The 23,988-nt window shown below is 41.9% G+C and overlaps 1 protein-coding gene across 6 annotated transcripts in view; it reads left to right on the forward strand.

Annotated features, from left to right (window-relative positions):
- The first annotated feature begins 361 nt into the window (after positions 1 to 361).
- adgrb2 (adhesion G protein-coupled receptor B2) overlaps positions 362 to 23,988 on the forward strand; it is a 148,528-nt gene continuing 124,901 nt past the window's right edge. For all 6 annotated transcript variants that reach the window (XM_087169802.1, XM_087169803.1, XM_087169804.1 and 3 more), the window contains exon 1: positions 362 to 1,265. In XM_087169802.1, the coding sequence (XP_087025928.1) occupies positions 377 to 1,265 (889 nt within the window). In that variant the 5' untranslated portion in view covers positions 362 to 376. The remainder of the gene's footprint in view (positions 1,266 to 23,988) is intronic.

Here is a 23,988-nt window from a genome sequence, read left to right on the forward strand (position 1 = left end):
GCTTGCGTGCATGTGCCAGTGTGTCTGTGTGCACCTATCAGCAGGAAAGGGTAGAGCATACCCCACAATACATGTCTCAACAGCCAAGTCATCAACCCTTTTAATCCAGCCCAGCAGGGATGTGTTTTTGTTGTCAACAGTGCATGTGTGTGTAGACCTTCTGCCATAAAGCTGGTTATGATATACTCTGAGGTGAATGTCCAGAAATATCCTCAATCAGACTTGATTGTTTGGTCTAGACTTTTACAGATATTTTGTACTGTAATATATGTTGCCTAATGTTGCATTTGGAGATATTACCTCACGTGTCTAATGTACAACCCTCTCTCCCCCACCCTCTTTTCTCTCTCTCCCGCTGCAGGACGAATGTCATAGGATGAACACTGCTGGTGGGGTGTGTCTGTCTGTGCTGTCCTCTCTCCTGGCCGTGGCTGGGGCCCTGGCTGCTGTGTCTGCCCTCGCTCTAGCTCCTCTCTCTGCCCTGGCTGAGGCTGCTCATGGGGCTGCCGATGGCATCCCCAGGACCGGGGCAGAGGGGGCCCCCTCACCCATCTCCGCGCCATGCTCCAGCCTTGTAGCTGGGGTGCTCTATGGGTCTTTCTCCCTAAGGGAGCTGTTCCCCTCCAGGGCGCCAGGCTGTTCTTGGTCCCTGGAAAACCCAGATCCCACCAAGTACTCCCTCTACCTCCGCTTCACCCGCCATCCTGTCATCTGCCGGACACACTCCCCCATGCTCCTCTCTCTTGACCACCACCTAGCCAATCAAAGCTGTCCCCTTCATTTAAAGTCGGCCAGGAATCAGGATCAGGAAGTCATTGATCTCTGTGGCAGCCAATCCAACTCAGATGGACCTTACTCCTTCCTACAGTTTGATAAGAACTTTGTCCAACTATGTCTAACGAGACATCCAGCTGCTGATGAGCCTCAGGTAACCAAGGAAGTGCTGGAGCTGAGACTGGTAGAGGTGTTACTCATCAATAATGAGAACTCCAGTCAGTTTACCTGTGGCGTGCTCTGCCGATGGTTTGAGGAGTGTTTACGCACAGGACACAATGGAGATCAGGAGGTTTCCAATGGAGACGGCTGCGGGATGACCCAGACAGGATGTATCTGTCCAAACCACAACATCATGGCGCCACCTATTCCGCTGCTCCCGGAGACACCCCACAGCTTCAGCAATGGTTCACTGGTTCCTGATGACTGCTGTGTCACCGAGCTGCATTCCAATGATGCAATCGCCATAGCACCCAGAGATGTTCGACAAGGTAGGATTATTTTTCTGTGCTGGTGTTTCATTGCTGCTTTCGCCATTTTCAGTGCATTACACATGAGCACACGTCTCTGCACAGAAAATATTATTTATGCCCTTTAAAACAACATGGAACATCACATACTTCCAAGGCACTTGGTAGCCTATATATTGTTAAAATCACAAAGGAATTTTATTAAATATAAGTCATTGTTTACTTGTGTACTAAGCTCGCAGTGGCAAATAGACAGAAGAAAAGTTTGTCTTGTTATCCTGGCCTTTGATACCATCTCAGTGAGGTGGTATGCCTCAGCTTGACAGAGAATTTATTATTTGAATTTTGTCTTTGGCGTGTTGGCCTTTAATTAAAAAATGAAGCAGTTCAAAGTAAGCCCTTTAAACCTTCCATCAAAAGATTTGTAAATGCCTGTCAGAAATCCAAGCTTCTGATCTATATTTTAGAGATTTCCCCGTGTGGCCAAGAGGTGTGGCTCCTATGGCTTCCGTTTACGCACCACACATTATTGTGCATGTGTATACGGTTATATGGGTTGATGTGTATGTGTGTGCGAAACCATCTCCTCATAATGTTAGGACAAGATCAGATTTGACACCCATGCACACACATATGCACATGGTCATTCATACATCAGTGAACTGAGCGGAAAGCATACAATCCCTTTGCACATGTAACACATGGGAATATGTATGCATGTGTGCATCTGTATAAATCTGTGTGTGTGTGTGTGAATCTGTGTAAGTGGTAAATGGAAGTGCTTTATCCAAACAGAAATGGACAATTGCTTGTACTAAAGCTCTCTTAATCATTTCAGTTCATCATGAGTTACCATGATGTGATTAAATTAGATGAATGTAGAAGCGAATGTAGACATACAGAGAGACATTGTAGTTTGTCTTGTAGTTCACAGAATTACATAATAATATTCCTTGAGGTGTCTTAAACGCATGTTTGCAGAGTGGATAGTACTAATTAGAACCCAGTTATTCTCGTTTCAAGACTTGGCCTGCCTTCAAGAACACACTAACACACATACTGAGAGCTCTAGGGAGAGTCTTACCTTGCTGATGGGAAGGTTATCATTCTCTGGATTCAATCAGCGGGGTTGGGGGGATGGGGTTTATCATCTAATATGCTCATAGAGGGAGACAGGAAGGGACAGAAGAAGAGACGTGGCGTAGGAGGACAGAGTATTTTAGCACTTAGACTTGGACTGATGTAGCGCTGCTTGAGACAAAAGCCAAACAGATAGTGCAGCTCTGCAAAATGATGCCATGGGTCGTAGTGATATTAAAGTTCTGTCAGTTGCCTGGAAGCTCTGTTTGCTTTTTCTGCATCTCACCTCAAAGACACTGATGTTGCATGCATATTAGTTAGCGGCTGGTCACCCTACGAGAGATCGTGATGAGAGGATAGCCTGAAAAAGTGTGGGCTTCCAAAACAATTCCCGTATGTCCTAATTACCGTGAAATGTCAGTATTACTGTAAATCCAACATTGCGCTGCCAGAGCCAGAATCTTGCCACTATCCTGTTTCTTCTCCTTTCCCTTCACAACACTCAAAAACAAGGCTTAAATGTTTGCTATCTCCTCACTCATCTCTCTTTTTCTTCTTGGCTCCCTTTTAAAATCTATCTATCTCTCTACCCCTTTGCCTTTGCACCCCTTCCTGTATAATAGCTGAAAGTGATTTATGTTGGCATGTTTTTCTTTTTATTAATGCTGTGGAGATTTTGCCACTTTTTGACATAAAATAATGACACATGTACTGACCCCTACATTTGTGGAACCTCTTGTACCCACTAAAATGGCAACAGTAGCAAAATGGCTTTATTTTAATATACCCTTGTTTCCAGTGTTTGGATTGTTAGTGACAAGTTAAGAAGCCTTTTCATCGATTTTCGGTGCCAAATAGAATTTGATGCGTCTTCTTTTATACACATTTCCAGTTTGCACATAGAATAAAAACCTGAGTGTAATTCCTGAGTGAGAAAATTCAAAACAAAAAAAGAGAAATATTGAAAAACATTTTTTACGCTTGGTTGGGGTGAAAAATGTGGTGTTATGATAAAAGCAAGTTCAGTGGAAACAATAGTGAATAAATCATGATGTGCATGACGCATGTGACTTACATGTCCACTGAATCTTCTGTTCCACTGCGGAGATGAGAAATCGCAGAAGAGGAAAACATCAGATCTTTGTGGAGCACTGTAATGTTCCCCAAATTATGAGACAAACATAAATGCCATATTTATATGTTTTCTACTTTGTTTTTCAACCTTTGATGCTGATTACATAATCTTGTTGCGCCCTTTTCTTCTGCGATGTTTTAATGGCACCCGACTGGAACTAAGCGCCTTCAGCAGTTTGACTCAACGAACCAATTCCTAATTTTCACATACAAGTAGTGGACGGTAATCAGCATAAATTCATGTTTTGTTTCGCAAATTTTTCTTGAAATGCAGTTAAAACTTGTGTTATAATTGGATGAAAATGGGGCTAGTGACTCAGAAGGTAGACAGGCTCATCCACTGGTCACAGGGTTGGCAGTTCGATCCCCGTATCTGCCTGTCCACATATCAAAGAATCTCTGGCCAAGACACTGACCCTCAAATTACTCCCAATGGTCAGATCAGCAACTTGCATAGTAGCTTGCTGCCATCAGTGTGTGAGTGTGTGTGTGTGAATATGATTTTGATTTTTCTATTTAAAAAAGAACTCGATCGATAGAATGACAGAAATGTAAAAGCAGGACCGGAGATACCACCACCATCGCACAACAAGAAAAAAGTTGTCTTCTTACATGCTTGTTATATTGATTTTGGTAACTTAAGCACAAAATGAATCGTGTCCTAATGTTTTTGAAAGATCTCCCCACCTGAACAGAGTGTAGCATCAGTGCTATACACACACATGTTCTACACAACATTAAATAACTTTTGAAACCTTTGTTATAGAGACGAGCTTGAAATTGTGTCTGTCACGTGCGATTCTCAGCTTTCCGAGGCAACTTGAATGGTGCGTTAACAACAGTCAGGGCTGATTAATGGTGTGTGCAATCACGTGATATGGGAATAGAATTTTGCTGGCTCACTGGAGTGGAAATTCCCACTCACTCACATATATTTGACCAATTGTAATTTTTTTTGCAGTTAGTTTACTGTGAATATATTACATTTACATTTACTCATTTGGCAGATGCTTTTATTCAAAGCCACTTACAAGTGAGGGACAACACTAAAGCTTCAGTGTAGTTGGAGACCTTGGTGTAAGTACTAAGTACTGCATCTATTCAATAAGTGCAAGGATAACAGTTAAAGAAGTGCACTGAAAGTGCTAAGTAAGTGCTAGTTAAGCATGTTAGGCTGTTAGAGGTGTTAGGTGAGGAGGTGCTCTCTGAAGAGATAAGTCTTCAAGAGATTCTTGAAGATAGCGCGGGACGGCCCCGCTGTGATAGGATTCAGTAGCTTGTTCCACCATCAGGGAACCATAGACGACAACAGTCTGAATAGCTATTGCTCTGTGTGCAGGGATGGCAGTGCCAGGCAACATTCCTTGGAGGAACGCAGTGGCCGAGAAGCTCTGTCTGCTTTTCTGCATCTCACACCAAAGACACTGATGTTGCATGCTTATTAGTTAGCGGCTGGTCACCCTACGAGAGATCTTGATGAGAAGATAGTCTGAAAAAGGGTGGGCTTCCAAACAATTCCCATATGTCCTAATCACCCTGAAATATCAGATTTACTGTAAACCCAACATTGCGCTGCCAGAGCTAAAATCTTGCCACTATCCTGTTTCTTCTCCTTTCCCTTCACAACACTCAAAAACAAGGCTTAAATGTTTGCCATCTCCTCACTCATCTCTCTTTTTCTTCTTGGCTCCCTTTTAAAATCTATCTATCTCTCTATCCCTTTGCCTTTGCACCCCTTCCTGTATAATAGCTGAAAGTGATTTATGTTGGCATGTTTTTCTTTTTATTAATGATGTTGAGATTTTGCCACTTTTTGACATAAAATAATGACACATGTACTGACCCCTACATTTCAGGAACCTCTTGTACCCACTAAAATGGCAACAGTAGCAAAATGTCTGGACAGCTATTGCCCTGTGTGCAGGGCATGGCAGTGCCAGGCAACATTCCTTGGAGGAACGCAGTGGTCGAGAAGGAGCTAAATCCTTCTAGTGTCATAATCGAGAAGTCACTGAGCTGTAACTCACTGACGAAAAGGTGGATTTGCAGAAAACTTCACTTGGAGCAAAACCTAAATGTAACTTTTCACATTGAAAAAAAATTATTATTCAATAAAACCCAAGCACCAGCATGAGGGTGACTTTACTCTACACCAGAAAGAAACAGATGGTGCCTCTGAATCATATTAAATATAACACTTAAAACGTAATAAATGAATAAGCTCAGAATTGGTAAAAATATGAAATTATGTCCAGGCGGTAAACAGAATACATTTACCTTTTCTGAATCTGAGCAGCTTGAAAGGCTCATTGATTTACAGACGGCACCTCAGTCTCTTTTCCTTGAGTGGAAATACAGCTATTTTGCTCGATACGGAGGCTAACCATATTTTACACTGGATCTTGATCATTTTATATGAGCAGGAAAAGGACAGAAGCTGAAAAGACTTGGACAAAATGTGAATCCGGAAGTACTTGTCGAAATCTCATCCAGTCTGTGCGTTATGATGCAACTGATGCAAGAACTCACACTGCACCAAATGTAAATGAATTGCCTGACACTAAGCATTAAGGCTTACTATGATCCCAATCTTTCTTTCCCTGAAATATCAATATTTAGATCATTGCACTAAGATAGTCTTTTGCTTTCGGAAGATGTTAATTATACATAATTAGTTTATACAAATAGCAATTACCAAATGATTAACCTAGATCAAGTCAGGAAGATCGTTTTGCCTGAAACCTGGATAGACTGTAAAAAAAAAATGATCGTATTTTTAACTTCTTATTGCGACTGTAGCTCCGATGGACAATAGTCTATTATACTGACTGACCTTCTCTAAACTCATCGTATCATTTCAGATTCAGCAAAACCCTCAGCGGGTCTTCTCTGCCTGAAGCTGAGGAAAGGGGCTTCATGAGCATATTGTATCTTTATTAGGGGTATAACAGACACAATGTCCGCATTATACTTCGCATGGTATTAGGTGACCTGTGGGGACATCCTTTCACTGCACCAGTGGAAGCTGTCAGTAATAGAGGGTATTTACCACACAAGCCTATTTGTCCTTCATCCTCACAGTAAGAAGATTGAGAAATTATTTTAAAAGAGTGCACATCCTAGTGAAGAATTTTGCGGCAGAGTCTGTACTGTGACATTATATTTGCAATCCATATGACCCACAGAGGTCCTAGGTCTTTGTCCATCAAATCTGTGAATGTATTACTTTAGGACACTGAACAGATTTGAGCCATATATCTATGTAAAACACAGGTAAGCAAATATTGTCTCATTTCCATATAAATTGGGTATTAAGGAGCAAAGCAAGCTGAATTATGCTATATAAAACAACTTTGCTGTGTCTTTTTTTGCTTATTTACTTAGCGCAGGTATAGATCACTGATTTTATTTAGCCTGAAAATACGGGCATGTATCTGTTTGTGTGTGTACGTCTGTCTTTAGCATTAAACACATTTAGTCTGAAGCATTAAACAAGTTCTAAAGCAGAGCTCTGTTGTACTGCGCACACTACCAATCTCACACCATTACAAGTTTATTACACACGATACACAGAAACAAGATCAAACACCATCTGTGGCACGACAGGTACAAGACACACTGTTGTTGAGAAGAAGCACTCCCACTACACGTTTAATTTTAGACTTTTACTCAGCCACCGCGATCGAGTGCAGTGTTGTTAATTCTGAAACGCTGCGCTTGCACATGACCTGCAAAGCATAAATACATAGATCAACACGAAGGCCGACACGCAGCACGTTCATGCACTAGATCATCATGGGCAAATTCCTTTTAGGTTTGTTTCCGCCCTGCTTTTGGTGCAAATAAAATATAATCACACAAGCATTCACACTCAGAGACATGTTCAGTTTTAGAGCAGAAAACAAACATACTGCTGTGTATCGTCCTCACATTTTCACATTTTCTTCTCACCATCTCACCATGGTAACATTTTAATTTTCCCTCTGGCTGTCTAAAAAAACGACTGACTGACTGTTTGTGTTTTACAGGTAAAAATTGCCCCATTGTTTTAACACATGCAGTTAGTATAAATGACTGGAACAGCTTTTACATGCTCCTTTAGACATGAGTCGATCTGAAAACGATTATAGGCCTCTTTCAGAAAATTGGCTAATGGGGTTCCTGAAACAGAAAAATCCATATTCCTCTCATTCGTACTTTCATCACTGTCCTGAGAGTGACAGTGACGTAACAGTGACAGTAAGTGAACTGTGTCGATCCTTATAAGAAGAAATATGACCAAAACATGGTTCAATTTCTAAACTACTAAAGCAGCTACGTGTTGTTTTGAAAGTGTTTATCTTCACACTAATGATCTGCAGTGTCTGATCACAAACCCACACACACACACACACACACACACACACACACACACACACACACACACACACTGGTAATGCCTCCCTTTAGGACAAGATTACAGCAATCAGAGGCAGATTTGCAGTATGTTATTATGCTTGAAAAAAAAATGTGTATGCATATCAGTGTATGGAAAAGCCAGGTTAACCTTATCAAACAGTTGTTATGTACTCCACTAGCACAATATACACACTATATTTACATACTTTACCAAATAGTTACAAGCAGCCTGCATGTCAGTACCTAAAGAGGCACACACATAGAGAAAATGTATTGTGTGGAGCCATCAGTAAAAGGCCAGCATTGAAGACGGTTCAAGATGCTGTTCCAACTAAAGTGGCAGTAATGTGGACAGTAGGGAATAGTGTGTTGTTCCTGAAATTAACTATTGTCTTTTGGATTTCAGCTCAGAATGAGGGACAGCCCCGATCTGAAAACCATCTCACAGTTTTTTTGTCGTTTACGTCATTAAAAGCATGTGGAATTTATCCTACATTTGATTATCAACAAGTGAAGTGCTAAGGTAAAGAACGCCAAAGCGCTGAATAACTTATTTTGTGATCTGGACTCATTCTGCATTGTGAGCCATTCATATATCAGTACATACTGTACCGGTGAACACACACAGCATATTACCATGTTCAGTGCTCAGTACACCTAAGTGTGTAACTATGCATCCAACATATTAGTAAATACAGAAAAGAAAATGATTGAACTGTACATGTCAGAAAGATAAGCTGAAAATGATATGACAGCTATTTAGAAATAGAGCTAAATAACTTCCTACAACTGTACATGTTTGTCGACCAACAGCGTCATCAGTGTTGTCAATGGCTGAGTTCAAGAAGTAAGACATAACTATGCCAAAAAAAATTAAAACCAAGTTAATAATGAAAACGAAGGCTGGTATTTATCCATCATGTTGTCAACTATTCTCATTTTCTGTGATCCCTCAGATATGCTGTCTGTAGCTTCTTACCTAATTTGAAAATTGCATTTAGGCATCAGATTCATCATACTGTGTTAGTATATTCTTCTTAATGTAATGAGCTGTTATGGGTTGTAAAGACATATAATGTAGATATCTAATTTGTGCGTCTTTACATAAAATATGGAGTTAACTCCATTGTTCTCAGTCATTCATCAATCATTCACAGGGAAGGCACACCATCCTGCATGTGTTGGCTCATCCATCATTTTTGCAGTAGCCACCATGGCTGTCCTTTTAATTGAATTAGCTGTCTTGCCCACATTAACTTGTGGTTGGAGGTGGAAGCCTCCCTCTAACGTTTGTCAGAGCTAATTAAAGCGACTTCAAGTTTCTGCAAATCAAAATTTGATTTTTAGTATTCATTTTTAAACATCACAATGTTGAACAGATTTGTCACTTAACACACTGAGAGAATGTTAAAACTAAATTCCTCCCGGTGAAGCTAATTCAAGCTGAGGCACTGAGGCATCACTGAATGGACAGATTCTGGTCACATTCTCCAAACCACAGCCTCCAAAAAATGTCTATTACGTTTACATCAGGACAATTAAAAAAATGTATAGTCCTTGTCAATAGTGTAACCACCAGTCAGTGTTGAGCAGAAGCTCAATTATTATTCTATACAGCTTTACAGCTGCCTATAATTATAACACATTCTCAGGTGGCCTTGGAAAACAATGGACTTGATGATATCCTTCTTTATTCTTCTTTGTTTGGTTATAGCAAGGCAAGCAAGTGTGTTACCACAAGCGAGGTGCAATTTAGAGAGTCAGGAGTTAAGTGGCTGAAAGTAGCTTCCCTCCGCCCAGTGCATGTGCAGTCTGGGTCTGTGCAGTCGCGACGCATTCAGGTCACAGCTGTAATGTCCACTTGCAGTGTTTACAAGATGCAGCAGTGCAACAATCAGACACACTTGTGTTTTAATGCAATGTTTTTCAGTGTTTTTCTTATTGTAAGTGACAAAGCCATTCATCAGCTTGAAATGTTTTCATTTTTATCGTAAACCGGAATGGCAATAACTAGAGCACATATGTCCGCCACGGCAAACAATCCTACACGTCTGTCAGATCCAGATTATTATCTGATTATTATCTGTTGAGCTCTCAACACCATATTTATGTTTGAGTCTTAACATCAAGATCCATGCATTATTTCTTGAGAAATTGATGAAAATGTTGAAATACACCCTATCGCACAATGTTTAGGAAAGTGAAACAAAATTCATGGATCCACCCTGGCCCCTGCCCCACCCCTCTGTCAAGTTTGGTGCAAATCAGTTCAGTATGTTTTGCGTAATCCTGCTGAGGAAAAAACAAATAAACAGTCAGACATGGGTTAAAACGTAATCTCCTTGGCAGAGGTAAAAGTGCACTTAATGGCAAATCTGCATATTCAAAGTAGTGCCTTGTCTTGATGTAGGTACACAGTCCAATATCCAAGGAGGTCTTGTTGCTGGACACCTGCCTCAGTCTCTTGACATTCACACCTCCCCCGTGGCGCACTCCCTGAACACACACACACATACATACACACACACACGCACACACACACACACACACACACACACTGCACTTCTACAGCAATCAGTGGGAGCTCTCATTAGCCCAGACAGAGGGTATGGATTGTGGTTTATGTGTGAAATCAGGAGGGAGAGATAGAGAGGGAGAGAGAGAGAGAGGCAAAAAGGGGGAATAGAGAGAGCGAAACCTAGAGAGAGGACTGGGATTTGGCTGGGACTCTTGGGACCAGAACACCGTTGCATGGAACAGGAGCAAGTGGTCTGTCACTTACAAACACTCACACACACTCACACACACACACACACACACACACACACACACACACACACACACACACACACACACACACACAGACAGCTCATCCCCTCCCCATGGAATACTATCTGCTTCCTGGTAATTAGAGCAGAGAGAAGTGTGTGTGTGTTTTTTTTTTTGGTGTGTGTCTTTAGCAGCATGGGTGAGAGAGGTGTTTATTTTCCCACTGTGCAGGCATGCAGTACATGCAGGTGTTTTAATAACCCTTAACTCTACCCAAACACATGCGCACACAGTGCAAAATGTACACATGCCACAGCTGATGACAGAGAGTAATTGCATGCCGTGCAATATGATTTTTTTCCTAAAATGAATGAAGTAAACCTGCATGTATCCTCTCTGTTTAGGACTGTTTGCTCAGTTCAAGTTGAAGATCTTTACACAAAGAGATGGTGGAAGGGATGTGAGGGGTCAGCTACTATGTTGGAGGCCTTTCAGACACACTGGGCTTTGTAGAAGTGAGCAATGGCAAAAGAGAGAGACACCTATGATCCTTTCTGAGGTGTTCTCTATTCTCTGTGGGGACCTGAGGTGTAAGACTTTGTATTTCCAGCTGCAGGCAGTGATAGAAGGTGGTCAGAATTTGCTGCTCTCTGGAACTTGGTGCTGCTGACTCTCTCAGTGGCAGTTCCATGGATGGTCAGTGGGGGGTGCTCACTGTGGCCTCTTTTAAAGTCATTAAGCATCTCCTTAGTTTTCACGTTTAAGGAGAGGTTGTTGTCATTGCTCCACCTCCCCTCTATAGTGTGTATTCGTCATTGTTCGTGTTGAGACCCACCACCGTTGTGTCATCGGAGAACTTCGATGATGTGGTCCGAAGTGAATCAGTGTGCACTCATGAGTTAGTGTGGGACTGCCTGCTCAGGGTGACTGTGGCGACTGGATTAGTATTCTGTGCTCGTGAGCTATGGCTCTCTCTCTGAACGGGCTCAGCACTGAGCCCCTTTATACTCCAGCAAAAGCCCCTACACACACACACACATTCACACACATACACACCTTGTCATTTATAATCGTTTCAGTTTTCTCAACAGATCTCTGTGGATCAGTATGGATTTGTATACAGTACTCTGTCCTGCCTTGGCTGGATTTCAGAGGCAATGCAGCATGGGCCGACTTCCTGTTGATGCTATTAAAAACGTCATAAATCAAAATAAAGGGAAGATATATTGCGTACCTTCTAATAAATAGATCTCTCTGTCCAGCTGCATTGTGCACTGGCTACATCTCACCAGGAAAATCTTTTTTTTTTTTTCTTGCCAATGCAGAACACATTTGCACTTTAGTCATGCTTGCTTGACTCCTACATGTTCCACTGTCCCACATACATCTCCTACTGTGGTATTTTAGCTCCCACAGCAACCATCTGCACACAGAGGACTCAATGTGCTGTATATCTTCAGTTTTTTTAAGACAGACTTGTGAACAAATACAGTTCAAATGGAGTTCAGTCAGAAGTCAGATGCTGTAGATCCAACACAAAATAGCTTGAAACATTTACCTCATTTCCCCAAATTTGAGACAGGGTTATATATATTTTCTGGTTAAAGTCTACTCTGTTCTATAGAAAGACATGGGAGGAAGTGATCAACAAGTGTGTCACAACTTAATTTCATTTTCTTGTTTTGTAAATGCATCTTTCCCTTGTCAGTGGTGTCTGATGTTGTTTCCATTTCCTTTATATACAGCTCATCAATCCGTCCGTCATGTGACTAAGAGAAGATGTGCAACATTTCAACTATTTCAAATATTTTATAACATTTTCTCTGAAATTCTATACAAAAACAATATAAATGGGTAATATAGCTGATCCTATACTTTCCAGTGCCAAATATGAAAAGTCTATGGAGCTACAACAATTAGGCAAGGCAAGTTTATTTATATAGCACCATTCAGACACAAGGCAGTTAAAAGTGCTTCGCAGAGGCATGGAAATACATTAAAAATAGAACATTATGACAACACAAAAAATAGCATTTAAAAACAATAAAAAACAAATTTGAATAAATGAAAATATATAAATAGTTCATATCAAGATTGCATAAAATCAGGTAAGAAAATAGGACGTCACTTTAAATGAAGAGCTGCAGTGATAAAAGACATTATAAAACAAGCAAATGCAAACATTGTACGGGAATTAGTCAATTCTAGTTTAATCAATTGACATTAGATTAATCTGGAACAATTTTGACAGGCAATTATTCTCACTGATAATAAACATTTGGGGTCAGACAAAACAAGACATTTAAAGAAGTCACTTTGGTTGGGAAATTATGACAGGAATTTTTCACATCTTCTGACATTTTATACACAAAATGATGAATTAATTACTTAGTCAAATGAAAAATAGTTCCAGCCCCAAAAGTCTGAACATCGTATTTCAACTCCTCTATCTCTTAATACTTAATAGGTAACTGAATTGACAGTTGACTTCAATACATCTCTTCTTGAACTCAAATTCATGTTATTCCTGCAAAAATGTATGGAGTGTCTACAAATACATTGGAAACAGCCCCATATAACCTCATGGTGGCAAAAAGAAAGCATGGAAAAAGCTGTTTGAGTTTAATCGTGAACAAGTTTGTTATTCAGTCATTTTACACAACGAAACACTTTTCAAAAATTGAAGGTGAATACACACTATGTTACTGAGAACAAGAAAGACAGACTGAAGAAATATAGCATGAAAGCACACATGCACAAATATATTTATAGAGAGAAACTACAGTAGAGCAGATAATAGTATCCATTCCCCTGCACCAAACCCCTTTCAGATCTCAGGGGATTTAACTGGTTGAGGGAATAGGATGAGGACCAAAGGTTGGCCCTGAATTAGGTCTATCACTCTGTCTGCACTTAATGAAAGTTGTATGATGTTAAGAAGGGAGCAGCAGCGAAGGCAGATTAGATTTGTGAGCAGGATATCTTAGAAGGAGAGTGGAAGTTTGGAGCGACATGTGAGCACGAGGAGATGAAGTGAAGCAAGGGATATGATGTGGTTAAGGCACCAGTGGGCCAAATTAGCTAACCTCTAGAGACCCCCCCCCCTTGTGCCTACCCACCATGGGAGAGTGTGTGCACGCGTGCGTGGCGTGTGTATGTGTGTGTGAGAGAGAGTGTGTGTTGAATGCATATGTTGTGTGTGTGAATGAGTGGATGACAAAAAAGCCTCAGAGCTACAGTGTGTTTCATCAGGCTCATGCTGCTCTTGAGTGGTTGTAGAGCAATTCGATGATAATGGAGTATAGAGATGTATTGCTGCACCACACACACACACACACACACACACACACACACACACACAAACACAAAAGTCTATATCACTCTCTGGCCCACTGACTTCTGGTCAAGCTCCAATGGCTTCATGTGATCGATTAACTGCAGAAAATAGACGGGCATCCCATAGTGCACCTGTGCCCACAGTCATGTGATACAGTCCCCAGAGGCGTTTTTGTGTGTGTTTGTGTGTGCATCTGTTTGCTAAAGTTCCGGTTTTGTGATCATATAAAAATGTTCCAAAATTCATCTCCAACCGTGCAAATCTCTATGACAGGTTTGACATTTCATGTGAATATCGGTCTCTCCAGTTTTATAGAAAAAAAAATGTTTGTGAGATACTGCAAACTGATTTTCAAGCACAAACCCCCAAATTGTTGTTTTGGTAACAATAGCATTTTGCCTGAACAAAGAATTAACATGCAGTTTGGAGCAAAGCGTTTGATTCAGGAAATGATTTGTGGGAACTGAGCGATTCACCTGAATGAAAATGAAATGAAAAGATTCTTTTATTTCTCTGCTTTGCACAGGCAATCAGCTGTGTTGTTGCAGTGTAATCCCAGCTCCCAGCTATGACTGCAAAACAGTCCACTAGCAAGAAGTCAATAAGTGGCTGAATGGAGTTTTGTACACAGGTGCCTTTATATTTCTGACTAATTAGCAATGAAGGTATGAAAATGACTACAATGTAGCTTTTAAAGAGACACCGTGTGGCTCTGAGTTCAATTTAAATGCTTTTGTTGTACATTTGTTTTGAAGATGTGACACAGTAGAGCATGTGGAGCTCACAAGAATGTAGCTATAGTATGTTCCCTCCCAACCAAACCCTGTAGCAACTAGCCTCATTGCCGGAGTAGTGACAATGGGAAAGGGCGTGCTGATTTCTTCTGTTTCCCTACATTTTGTTGGTGCATTGCTTCATCCCCACATTCTATTGTACTCACTAATCAGATGCCACAGATGAATCCTTCATAGCTTCACTACTGGTTAAATACTCGAACTCGAAAAATTATTTCACTGATGTTGCTTCATGTCATCATAATTGTGGTTCATATAATAATTCGGTAGTTCAGTAGTTGTACTGACATCCTTAGTTATTTTTCATTTGAGAATTCGAGTTATCGGCGCCTGGAGCCAAAAAATACCGGTGCTATTTTCACTCACTGTGCTCTGTAAGGTTGGAAAGAAAGAGTAAGTGAAGCCTTGGGAATTACCTGGGTTTATGTATAAATTTTTCTTAAAATGTGGTCAGATCTTCATCTAAGTAACAGTTATGAACACAATTTATTTTACCTAGAAACATGAATTGTTGTGTTGCTCTTTTCTATATTGACAACATCCTTTAAACATTCAGTGTAGGCTGGAAAAGATATGTGAACCCTTCACGGCTAATGGCATCAACAAAAGGTAACTGGATTCGAGAGTTATCAAACCTAGACTCCAGTCAATGAAACCAGACTGGATGTGTGTGTGTGTTATATCTCCTTTGACTTATAAAAAAAGACATTTTTAGTTTGCTGTTCACATGAAACATCTGGTGATGTGATCACATACAGGAAATCTCAGAAATCTTATGATCGAGAATTGTTGATTTGCATAAAGCCAAAGCCATCTCAATGAGTGTAGATATTCATCAGACAAACTGCCATTAAATTGTCATTTATAGACGGTCTTTAACTGTCTAATGACAAATTATAAACAGTACAGTGAAGGGAGCTTCATGAACTTGGGGCTTTGCTGCATCCGGGCCTGGGCAGCTCATCATCATCACAGGGCAAATGAATTCCCAACTTTATCAAGGTATCTTACAGGAAAATGTCAGGGTGTCAGTCCATCAGCTGAAGCTCAGTAGAAGTTTGGTGATAATGGGTGAAAGAAAATCTACCACAGAATGACATTAACACAAAGAAAATCTATCTTGGCCCAGTCAGATCCCACACTTCAACCCAACAGAGATGTTGTGTAATGACCTGAAGAGAAACATTCACACCAGACATCCTAAGAATATGCAGGAAGAATTCCTCCTGAACATTATTCAGGTCTGATCAGCAGCTAATGGGAGAGCTTGTTTGAGGTTATTGCTGCCAAAGGAGGGTCGACAGTTATTAAATCCAAGGGTTCATTTACTTTTTTCCACCAGCACTGAGAACCTTTAATGGATTTGCTCCATAAAGACATGAAAGATTATAATTGTTTGTGTGATATTAGCTTAAGCACATTGTGTTGGTCTGAACTTGTGACTTAGATGAAGATCAAATCACATTTTATTTCCAAGTAATGCAGAAAACCAGGTATTTGAAAGGGCCCACTTCCTGTTTCACTGTAGTAGAGCTCGTAACATCTTTATTGATCTTTTATTTACATCTGTGGAGCTCTTATCCACAGATAACAGTTTCAGTTTTCCACTGAATCACTGTTAAGTAAATGACTCCATGTGAATGTCTTTTGATGTCCTTTGATGAGACGCTAAGGCTAAGGTTATTCAGAACAGCTTTGGTAGCTTAGGCACTGTGATGGTCTAGATTAGCGTATGAGCTCAGCCATTTATGCTGTGAGGAAAACAATACAGTTTAGATATAGAGTTAATAGTCATATAATAAGTTTTCTACATAATTTCTAAACATGGTAGCACAGCACAATAGCATGCAAGCTGCTATAGATGATGGCTTTGAGCGTGTGTGGTCCACTTATGATGCAATCACGCATGGAAAGTGCGACGCTGGGACCCATGTGGTAAACAACTGGCCACCTGAGCCCACATCGGTTACTCCGTGGTGCATACGTGCTCCTGTGTGAGCATCCACACCATAACATGTGTGCATCCCTGACCGTATGCGCGCATGCAGGCATGTGAGAAGATGATCTAACTTGCTGGGCCATCAAGAAGATTTACAGCAGCAGTATAATTACCTCTTGCTACTGTACAATGATTGAGTGTATGCGGGACCTGTTACCTCTGAGGTGGAATGAAACTGAAAGCCCCATAGCATTTGACAACCAGTTATTTAATGCTTTTCTGAATGTGTTATAGGTGCAGCTTCCATCCATTTGTAGAAGTGAGCTGATGGTATTGTCACCAAGAGAGACATAGTGGGACAGACGGGGGAGGTTATTGATACCAAGCAGCAAGGGGTATGACAGATTGCCTGCCATTATGTAAATGTGTTTTTTACATCACAGTATCATGACAAGATTCATGTCCATGCTGTTGCTGCAGTGTGTTTAAGTTCAATGCACAGGCCTGTATGTTTATGTAGATCCGCGGCCTTTCCATGTTTGAATAGGAGCTTGATGCATTGCACAGCCATGCTTACTTTCTGGCTGTTACACACAACCTCCTCTTTACCCGTAAGATGTCCTTCACGATAAGTGTCACAGGGACACTCTTCCCCCCTGAAATGTCTCCTCTGGGGAACTCATTTGTGTTCATCTGGCTTGACGTGAGGGGAATCTGTTTGCCAGACACAGCCCTTCATGATAGACAGGGCTATTTATCCTAATACAGGGAAGGGAAGCTTCCTAAACACACACACACACACACACACACACACACACACACAGACACACACACACACAGATACAATCCAATGTACACATGCACACATAGTCACACATTCAGAGACTTGCTCGCTCATACAATAAAGTGTTTTGTATGTGTGTGTGTGTGTGTGTTTCATGTACTGTCACAGACAGGTTTAGTACGAAAGCACCTGCAGTCATGAAGTATGAAAATGTTTTGTTCTCTCCTGTTTGTTTGTTTGTAGCTGGTCTCTGGGGTGCTCCCACATTCATTCTAAAAGCAGCTGTACGCAATACACCCACACACACACACACACACACACACACACAGACACACATGCCGCAGCAGAGCACCATCATGTGTGTCTGTGTGTGCACACATCTCCTACATGCCTTTGAATTATGCGAGTGTGAGTGTGACTGTGTGTGTGAGTGTGAGTGTGAGTGTGTGTGTGTGTGTGTGTGTGTGTGTGTGTGTGTGTGTGTGTGTGTGAACAATGCCTCCATTGTGTAAAGTGACAGTAAGACGGTGTAAGAGAACTGTGGTCGTCCTCTTGGGGCTGGGTCTCAGTGGGTAGTGATGACACCCACCGAAATACAAGATTATCATACATGCATACACAAACACATGAAGGTCATGCACACACATAAGAACACACACACAAATAAACACTTAGAGTATAAATACACACACACACACACACCCTCTCAAACACACATTGACACACACACACACACACACACACAGAGAGAGAGCAGAGCAGAGAGAGAGAGACATAATGGTTACTGCGAGGGACTCTGGCAGCACAGTGCAGGGAGAACACAATAGGCTGGCATGGGGGTGGACACGTGTGTGTTCATGTGCATGTGTGTGTGTGTGTGTCAGTGTGTGTTTGAGAGGGTGGTGTGGGTGAGTGAGCAGACATGTGACAGCAGCCAGCTTCCAGTAGCTGTATTAAAATCCCTCCAAAACGTCACAGAGAAGAAGTGGACGTGTAAAGCTTGACCACTGCGTGACAGTCACTCGTGCCCTTGCTAAGTCAAAGTAACTTCAAAACAAGTGCGACTCGCTTCTCTCTCTCTGACTCTCCCTCTTTCTGCCTCCCGCTCTCTTTTTGTCAGCGCATATTAGCATCACCAGCCGGTGTGTGGCAATTAAATATATCCCTGGGCAATGAGGCCCTATTTAGAAATCATTACAAGACAAGGAAATCTTGCCCCACGAGTTTAGCAAAAACACATGGGAAACTGTGTGTGTGTGTGTGTGTTGGTAGGTGCCTCTGTGTGTTCCTTACCTTCAACATCCATCAATCTAAACCACTCATCCATGGCTCTTTGCTTCCAAGATAACTCTCCCCCCTCAGACAGTCTCCAACAGTGCTGTAAACCCTACCCCCCCTCACCCCCTCTCCTCTCATCCCCCCCTCCTCCCCTGGATGCCGACTAGAGATGATATCATCTGCATGGGAGTCTAATGGAGCAGTGGGGAGACTCCATGGTCAACTGCATACTTGTAAACAGTGTGTGTGTGTGTGTGTGTGTGTTTGTGTGTGCGTGTGTGTGTTGTGCTGAAAAATGGATGTCAGGGTGTGGCAGGTTAGGTTCATATTCTCCTTACTCAGTTCTTGACTGAGTGCTGTGTGTGTGTGTGTGTGTGTGTGTGTGTGTGTGTGTGTGTGTGTGTGTGTGTGAGCGTGCGTGCGGATTAGTGACCTCTCGCATGGTTATTTTCAAAGCAGTTTCCTCCTGTTTCCACTATCTACTCTTATTGATCTTTTTATAATTTCTCTGTGAAGCATGCTATGTTAGAATCTTGTATAAAATATGTATTTATACGTATATATATATTTGATAGAAGAAGAATATTTTCTTATCAAAGAATATATATATATATTTGATAGAATGTGTCATAATTAGCCTCAGCATAATAATGAGAAAGAAGAAAAGACACAAAAGAACAAAAAAAAAGAGATGAAAAGGTCTCCACAGTCACTGGTTTGCCTCCAATTACAGATTTTTCCATTAGAGAGGTCGATTTGATTCAGAGGTTTCTCTGATTCTTTTTGCAATTAAAATAAACATGTTATGCTTAATTATCTGAGCAACTTTGAATAATTACCCAATAAACCCATTAGACTTTTTTTTAAATAATTGTGAGTCGACCATTAGTGTTTTATTGCTCTCTGTGGACAATACAATGATCTGCATATCTAATGTGATGCTTGGAGGAGTGAGTGTAATCACCAACAGCTCTGCCTAATGTTTCAGTGAGCCAGTGTGCAAGCTATCATGCAAGTGAAGAGAACCTTTCACACAACAAAGAGATACTCGCAAAGATGATGAAAACTTAAGGAGGCAACAAACTATTTATATATCATGCTCAAACTCCATCCAGGCACTGGCTAGAAATACTATAAAATTTTATTATGCGTGTGAACACATTAATATATAAATAACAGGATAAATAAGTGGATAGAAAAAAAATCACCTTGCCTTTTTGTTCTGCAGGGGACATAAAGCGAGGTATGCTCCCTTGGTCTTGCAGGAAATAAATGCGCCTGGGATTTATCGACACACTGGCTCTTATAAGCCTACTGTCACACTCCAGCAGTTACCCATGGCGGATTTAAGACTCAGGGAAGAAGAAACACTCTTAGTCTCCATCTCAGTCTCGTTTCCCTTTTCTTTCGCACCCTGCTGCAAGTACTTTTATGCCACTGCAGCCAATTCTCAGTCAAATGTGGTCGAGTGGAACTGGATAGGTATTTCGGAGGCAAATTGTGTTACAGTTCTTCACTGGGAGAATCAGCATCTGTGCCAACCCCTCTAATCCCAACCTATCGTTTCTGTTGATGACAACACACTTGGCACAGAGCCACAGCTCCTCTCTGCCTCTCTGTCTGCCCCATGTGCACAGCTGCCTTGGAATTGCGTTTTGTTTATATGATGGTAAAATATTCATAGAGAAAAATAGCTGTGGAGGCTGTCCATATAATCCCCCATAAACTGACATCTAAATCCATCACACACATGTGCACACACAAACACACCTGCATGCCTGCGCGATGAGAGCTGACACCCTCAAGGGCACAATGAAGTGAATGACAGCGGCACCCGGATGTGTCTAACCTGAGTGCCTAACATCTCGCTCATACACCAACAGATATGCATGCACTGATGCCCATACACACACGCACACACACACACACACACACACACACACACACACACACACACACACACACACAGAGACGGATGCTGCGGTTTGGGAGTCCGCATCGATCGACACTCGTCAGCATGTCCTCTATAACAAGCACTGTCCCCGAAAGCACTGCAGCAAGGCTGTCAGGGTGAGAGACACTGAGAAATAGTGGGTGAGAGAGAGTGAGAGCGAGAGCAGGGAGTGCCTGTGCAGACAGAACAACAGGCTGACAGGTGCGTGAGTGACCACTGATCAACCAACAAATGTTTATGAGCCAGTCTTTCTACCTAATTTTTACCCATCATTCCTAATTTTTTTTTTTTTTTTCCCCTCTCTGCAAAGCTGGCTTGAAGATTATGAGCAAGGCCAGAGTGGCTGGAACCGAAGCGCGAGTGTGATGATAATGATGAAGCATCTAGCCACCCGGCTAACGAGAGCCCAGATCTGCCCTGAGTCTGCCTCCTATGCAAATTTCTCTCACACCAGCAATGAATCAAAGGCGTAGCAAACCAATGTTTCTATTCGCAGCACTTTAGCAAAGCCATCATTCACAAAGGATACGCCATAGGCACGCACACTCTAGGAACACACACACACACACACACACACACACACACACACGCATTCACACAGAGAAAGAGGGTAGTAGTAACTTGCACAACACCCGTACAACATGCCAAACCACTTTTTATGCCAGTATAGTAATAGCTGAAAACAATGTTAATTCCTATTTGAGCTTTTTTAAATCCATGCACACCAGTTTGTGTGTGTTTGTGTGTGTGTGTGCGCGCCGTTCTCTTGGTGTGACACTTCAGAGCACAATGGTCTCTAACACTGAGTCGACAATAACAAGGCTCCAGAGACAAATTCCTCTAAGTTGATGTTCTTGGCAGAGAAACACAGCGACATAAGACAGATCTTCTCTCTTCCTCGCCATCGCTGACCTTACAGCACCCCGGTGTTCCCGCAGCATGGATTTTTAATGCTCAACAAATAAGTTGTTTCTTTGTTGCCCAGAAGAAAAGTGAGTGATCTTAGAGTTAAGGCTTTAATTGATGGATGGAGCCATAAGTGCACGCACAGATGCACATTTTATGCCCTTCATCCTCTCTTTCTCCCTCCCTCAGCCTCTCTGTCTCTGTCTCTCTCACTCTCTTTCTCTCAGTCTTCTCATTATCTTGTTGCTCTGTCAGGCCAGTAGGTTTGCCTCTGGGGTGTTGAACTGGCAGAAGTAACAGTATGATGGTAATTTGCTGGAATGGAAGGTTGGAAAGGCTCACCTTGCGTTTTAAAAGGTGTCATGCGGGCCAAACACCAGACACTACAGTTAATTATGTAACACATGTAGAGGAATTTTCCTTTTTTTTTTTTCTTTTTCTTTTTTGCAAACAGGATTTATGTCTTAATTGGATGTTTACACGGGAATATTACACTCATTTAAACAGGCAAACAAACAGGAATACACACTTTTGCACATGTTCAAGCAAAGGCAGGCATTCCATCTGTAAATGCGTAAAACTGCAGACGACAAATACCTACACGCATGTACTCGCATGTCAAACAAGCACACACACACGCAAACAGACGGTGGCAGGCTTTTAAGCCTTTGTCAGATTAATAGCCACTTTCTCTCTGTGGTCAATAAATGCTTCAGGGAGTTCCCTAAAGGCTGCAGGATAGCTCCCTGTGTGTGTGTATGTGTGTGTGTGTGTGTGTGTGTGTGTGTGTGCATGTGTGCGAGCATCTAACAGGCCTCATGGGTCAACCTGTCACCACAAAGATGGCTAAGCAGTTGGTTGGCCAGCGGGAAATCAATGTAAGGTGATGAGGCCTCACTCTATGTGTGTGTGTGTGTGTGTGTTTTTGTGTGCGTGTGCGTGCCTGTTTTTGTTCGTATGTGTACCTGTGCTCTTGTGTGTCTTTGTGCATAACCTTCATTGAGACTGAGAAAAAAAATACCCAAATAGGAAAAACTTGTTACTGAGGTGGCGACAATAAATTGATAACATTCAACCAGTTTTAATTTGAAGGGACAATGCACAGAAATTAATTTGTAGATAATTACAAAATAAGAGCTTCTTGCTTTCTACTGTCCAACTACTTTGTACTTCTACTTGAACCAGATTCTTTATAAATGCATGTAGTACCGATGTCACGATGTGAAGGTGGGTAGACAATAAGGAGCTAAGGGACTTTTTCCACCAGTCACACCTAGGTGGTGAAACTCCACTTCTTTGATTTCTGAGGGGTGGTGGGCCTGCAAGGATGAGGGTTTAGGGTGTGGGTTTCGAAGCACGTGGCTGAGTTCTGAGCGGGCTGGAGATTAGAAGACTGGGAAGCACTGGAGCTGCTCTGCTTTTCCCCCCCTCAAAGGAGCGATGGAGCTCTAGCTCGCTTCTCCGCTAGTGAACCCTGGTTGTTTAAACGAGCCCCAGCGGTCCTCATTACCCTTTCCCTGGGCACTCTCTCTCTCTCTCTCTCTGTCACATGCACACACAGATGCTACACATTCACTTTCGTGAATGTGTAGCAGCATTCCTAGTCACAAGAACAGAAGCACTTGCGCACACACAGCTGTTGGCGTTGATGAAGTGTAACAGAGCTGGACGATACTTTTCTTGGACAGGCTGTCCTGTCCTTTATCAGCTTCTTGACTTAAGGGGTCGTTACCACGGTGATGGGTCTAATGATGCTTGGACCACCAGAGGGTTGACACACCAACACTCATCCACAAAACAAAGCCTTTTAAAGTTGACGCTGATCACATAATGTTGTATTTTCATTGACAAAAGCACAAATGAAAAACTCTCAGATGCACTTAGTCAGCCCTGTTAATTGCACACGATGATTTCATATGCTGCCTGTGTGTGTTTTTTTTACATTCAGCATTTCAAGCACTTAAGTGCAGCTATTTGAGCTCTCTACACCCTTCACCTCCAGAGTGTTTAATCACTGCTTTAGGTGAGCTCAGTTAAGCATGCACTCCCCTCCATCCACTCTCTTTCCCTGTCTGTTCTTCCATTTCCTTCTATTGGAATCTATTGGTCCTCATCTAAGTCATATAAGCCATCAACACACGCGCTCCGCCACACATGCAGACGCTTTTCCTTTGGGGAAGAGGGAAGGCATTGAGAGCGTGAGTTATCTCATCTTCATTCTCATCTTCCCTCCCATTTGTCTCTGTGTTTTCATTTCGCTTATGATCTCTTGCTCCAGCAGGTACCACCCATAGGGCTGGAGATAGACCTGGCATTATATTACCTACCTGGACACGTGTGTTTGTGTATGTGTGTGTGTGTGTGGTGTGTG

This window comes from Seriola lalandi, unplaced genomic scaffold, assembly GCF_002814215.2.
Source record: "Seriola lalandi dorsalis isolate HSWRI2012SDOR001 ecotype SW California unplaced genomic scaffold, Sedor1 jcf7180002054916, whole genome shotgun sequence".
Classification (NCBI taxonomy): Eukaryota; Metazoa; Chordata; class Actinopteri; order Carangiformes; family Carangidae; genus Seriola; species Seriola lalandi.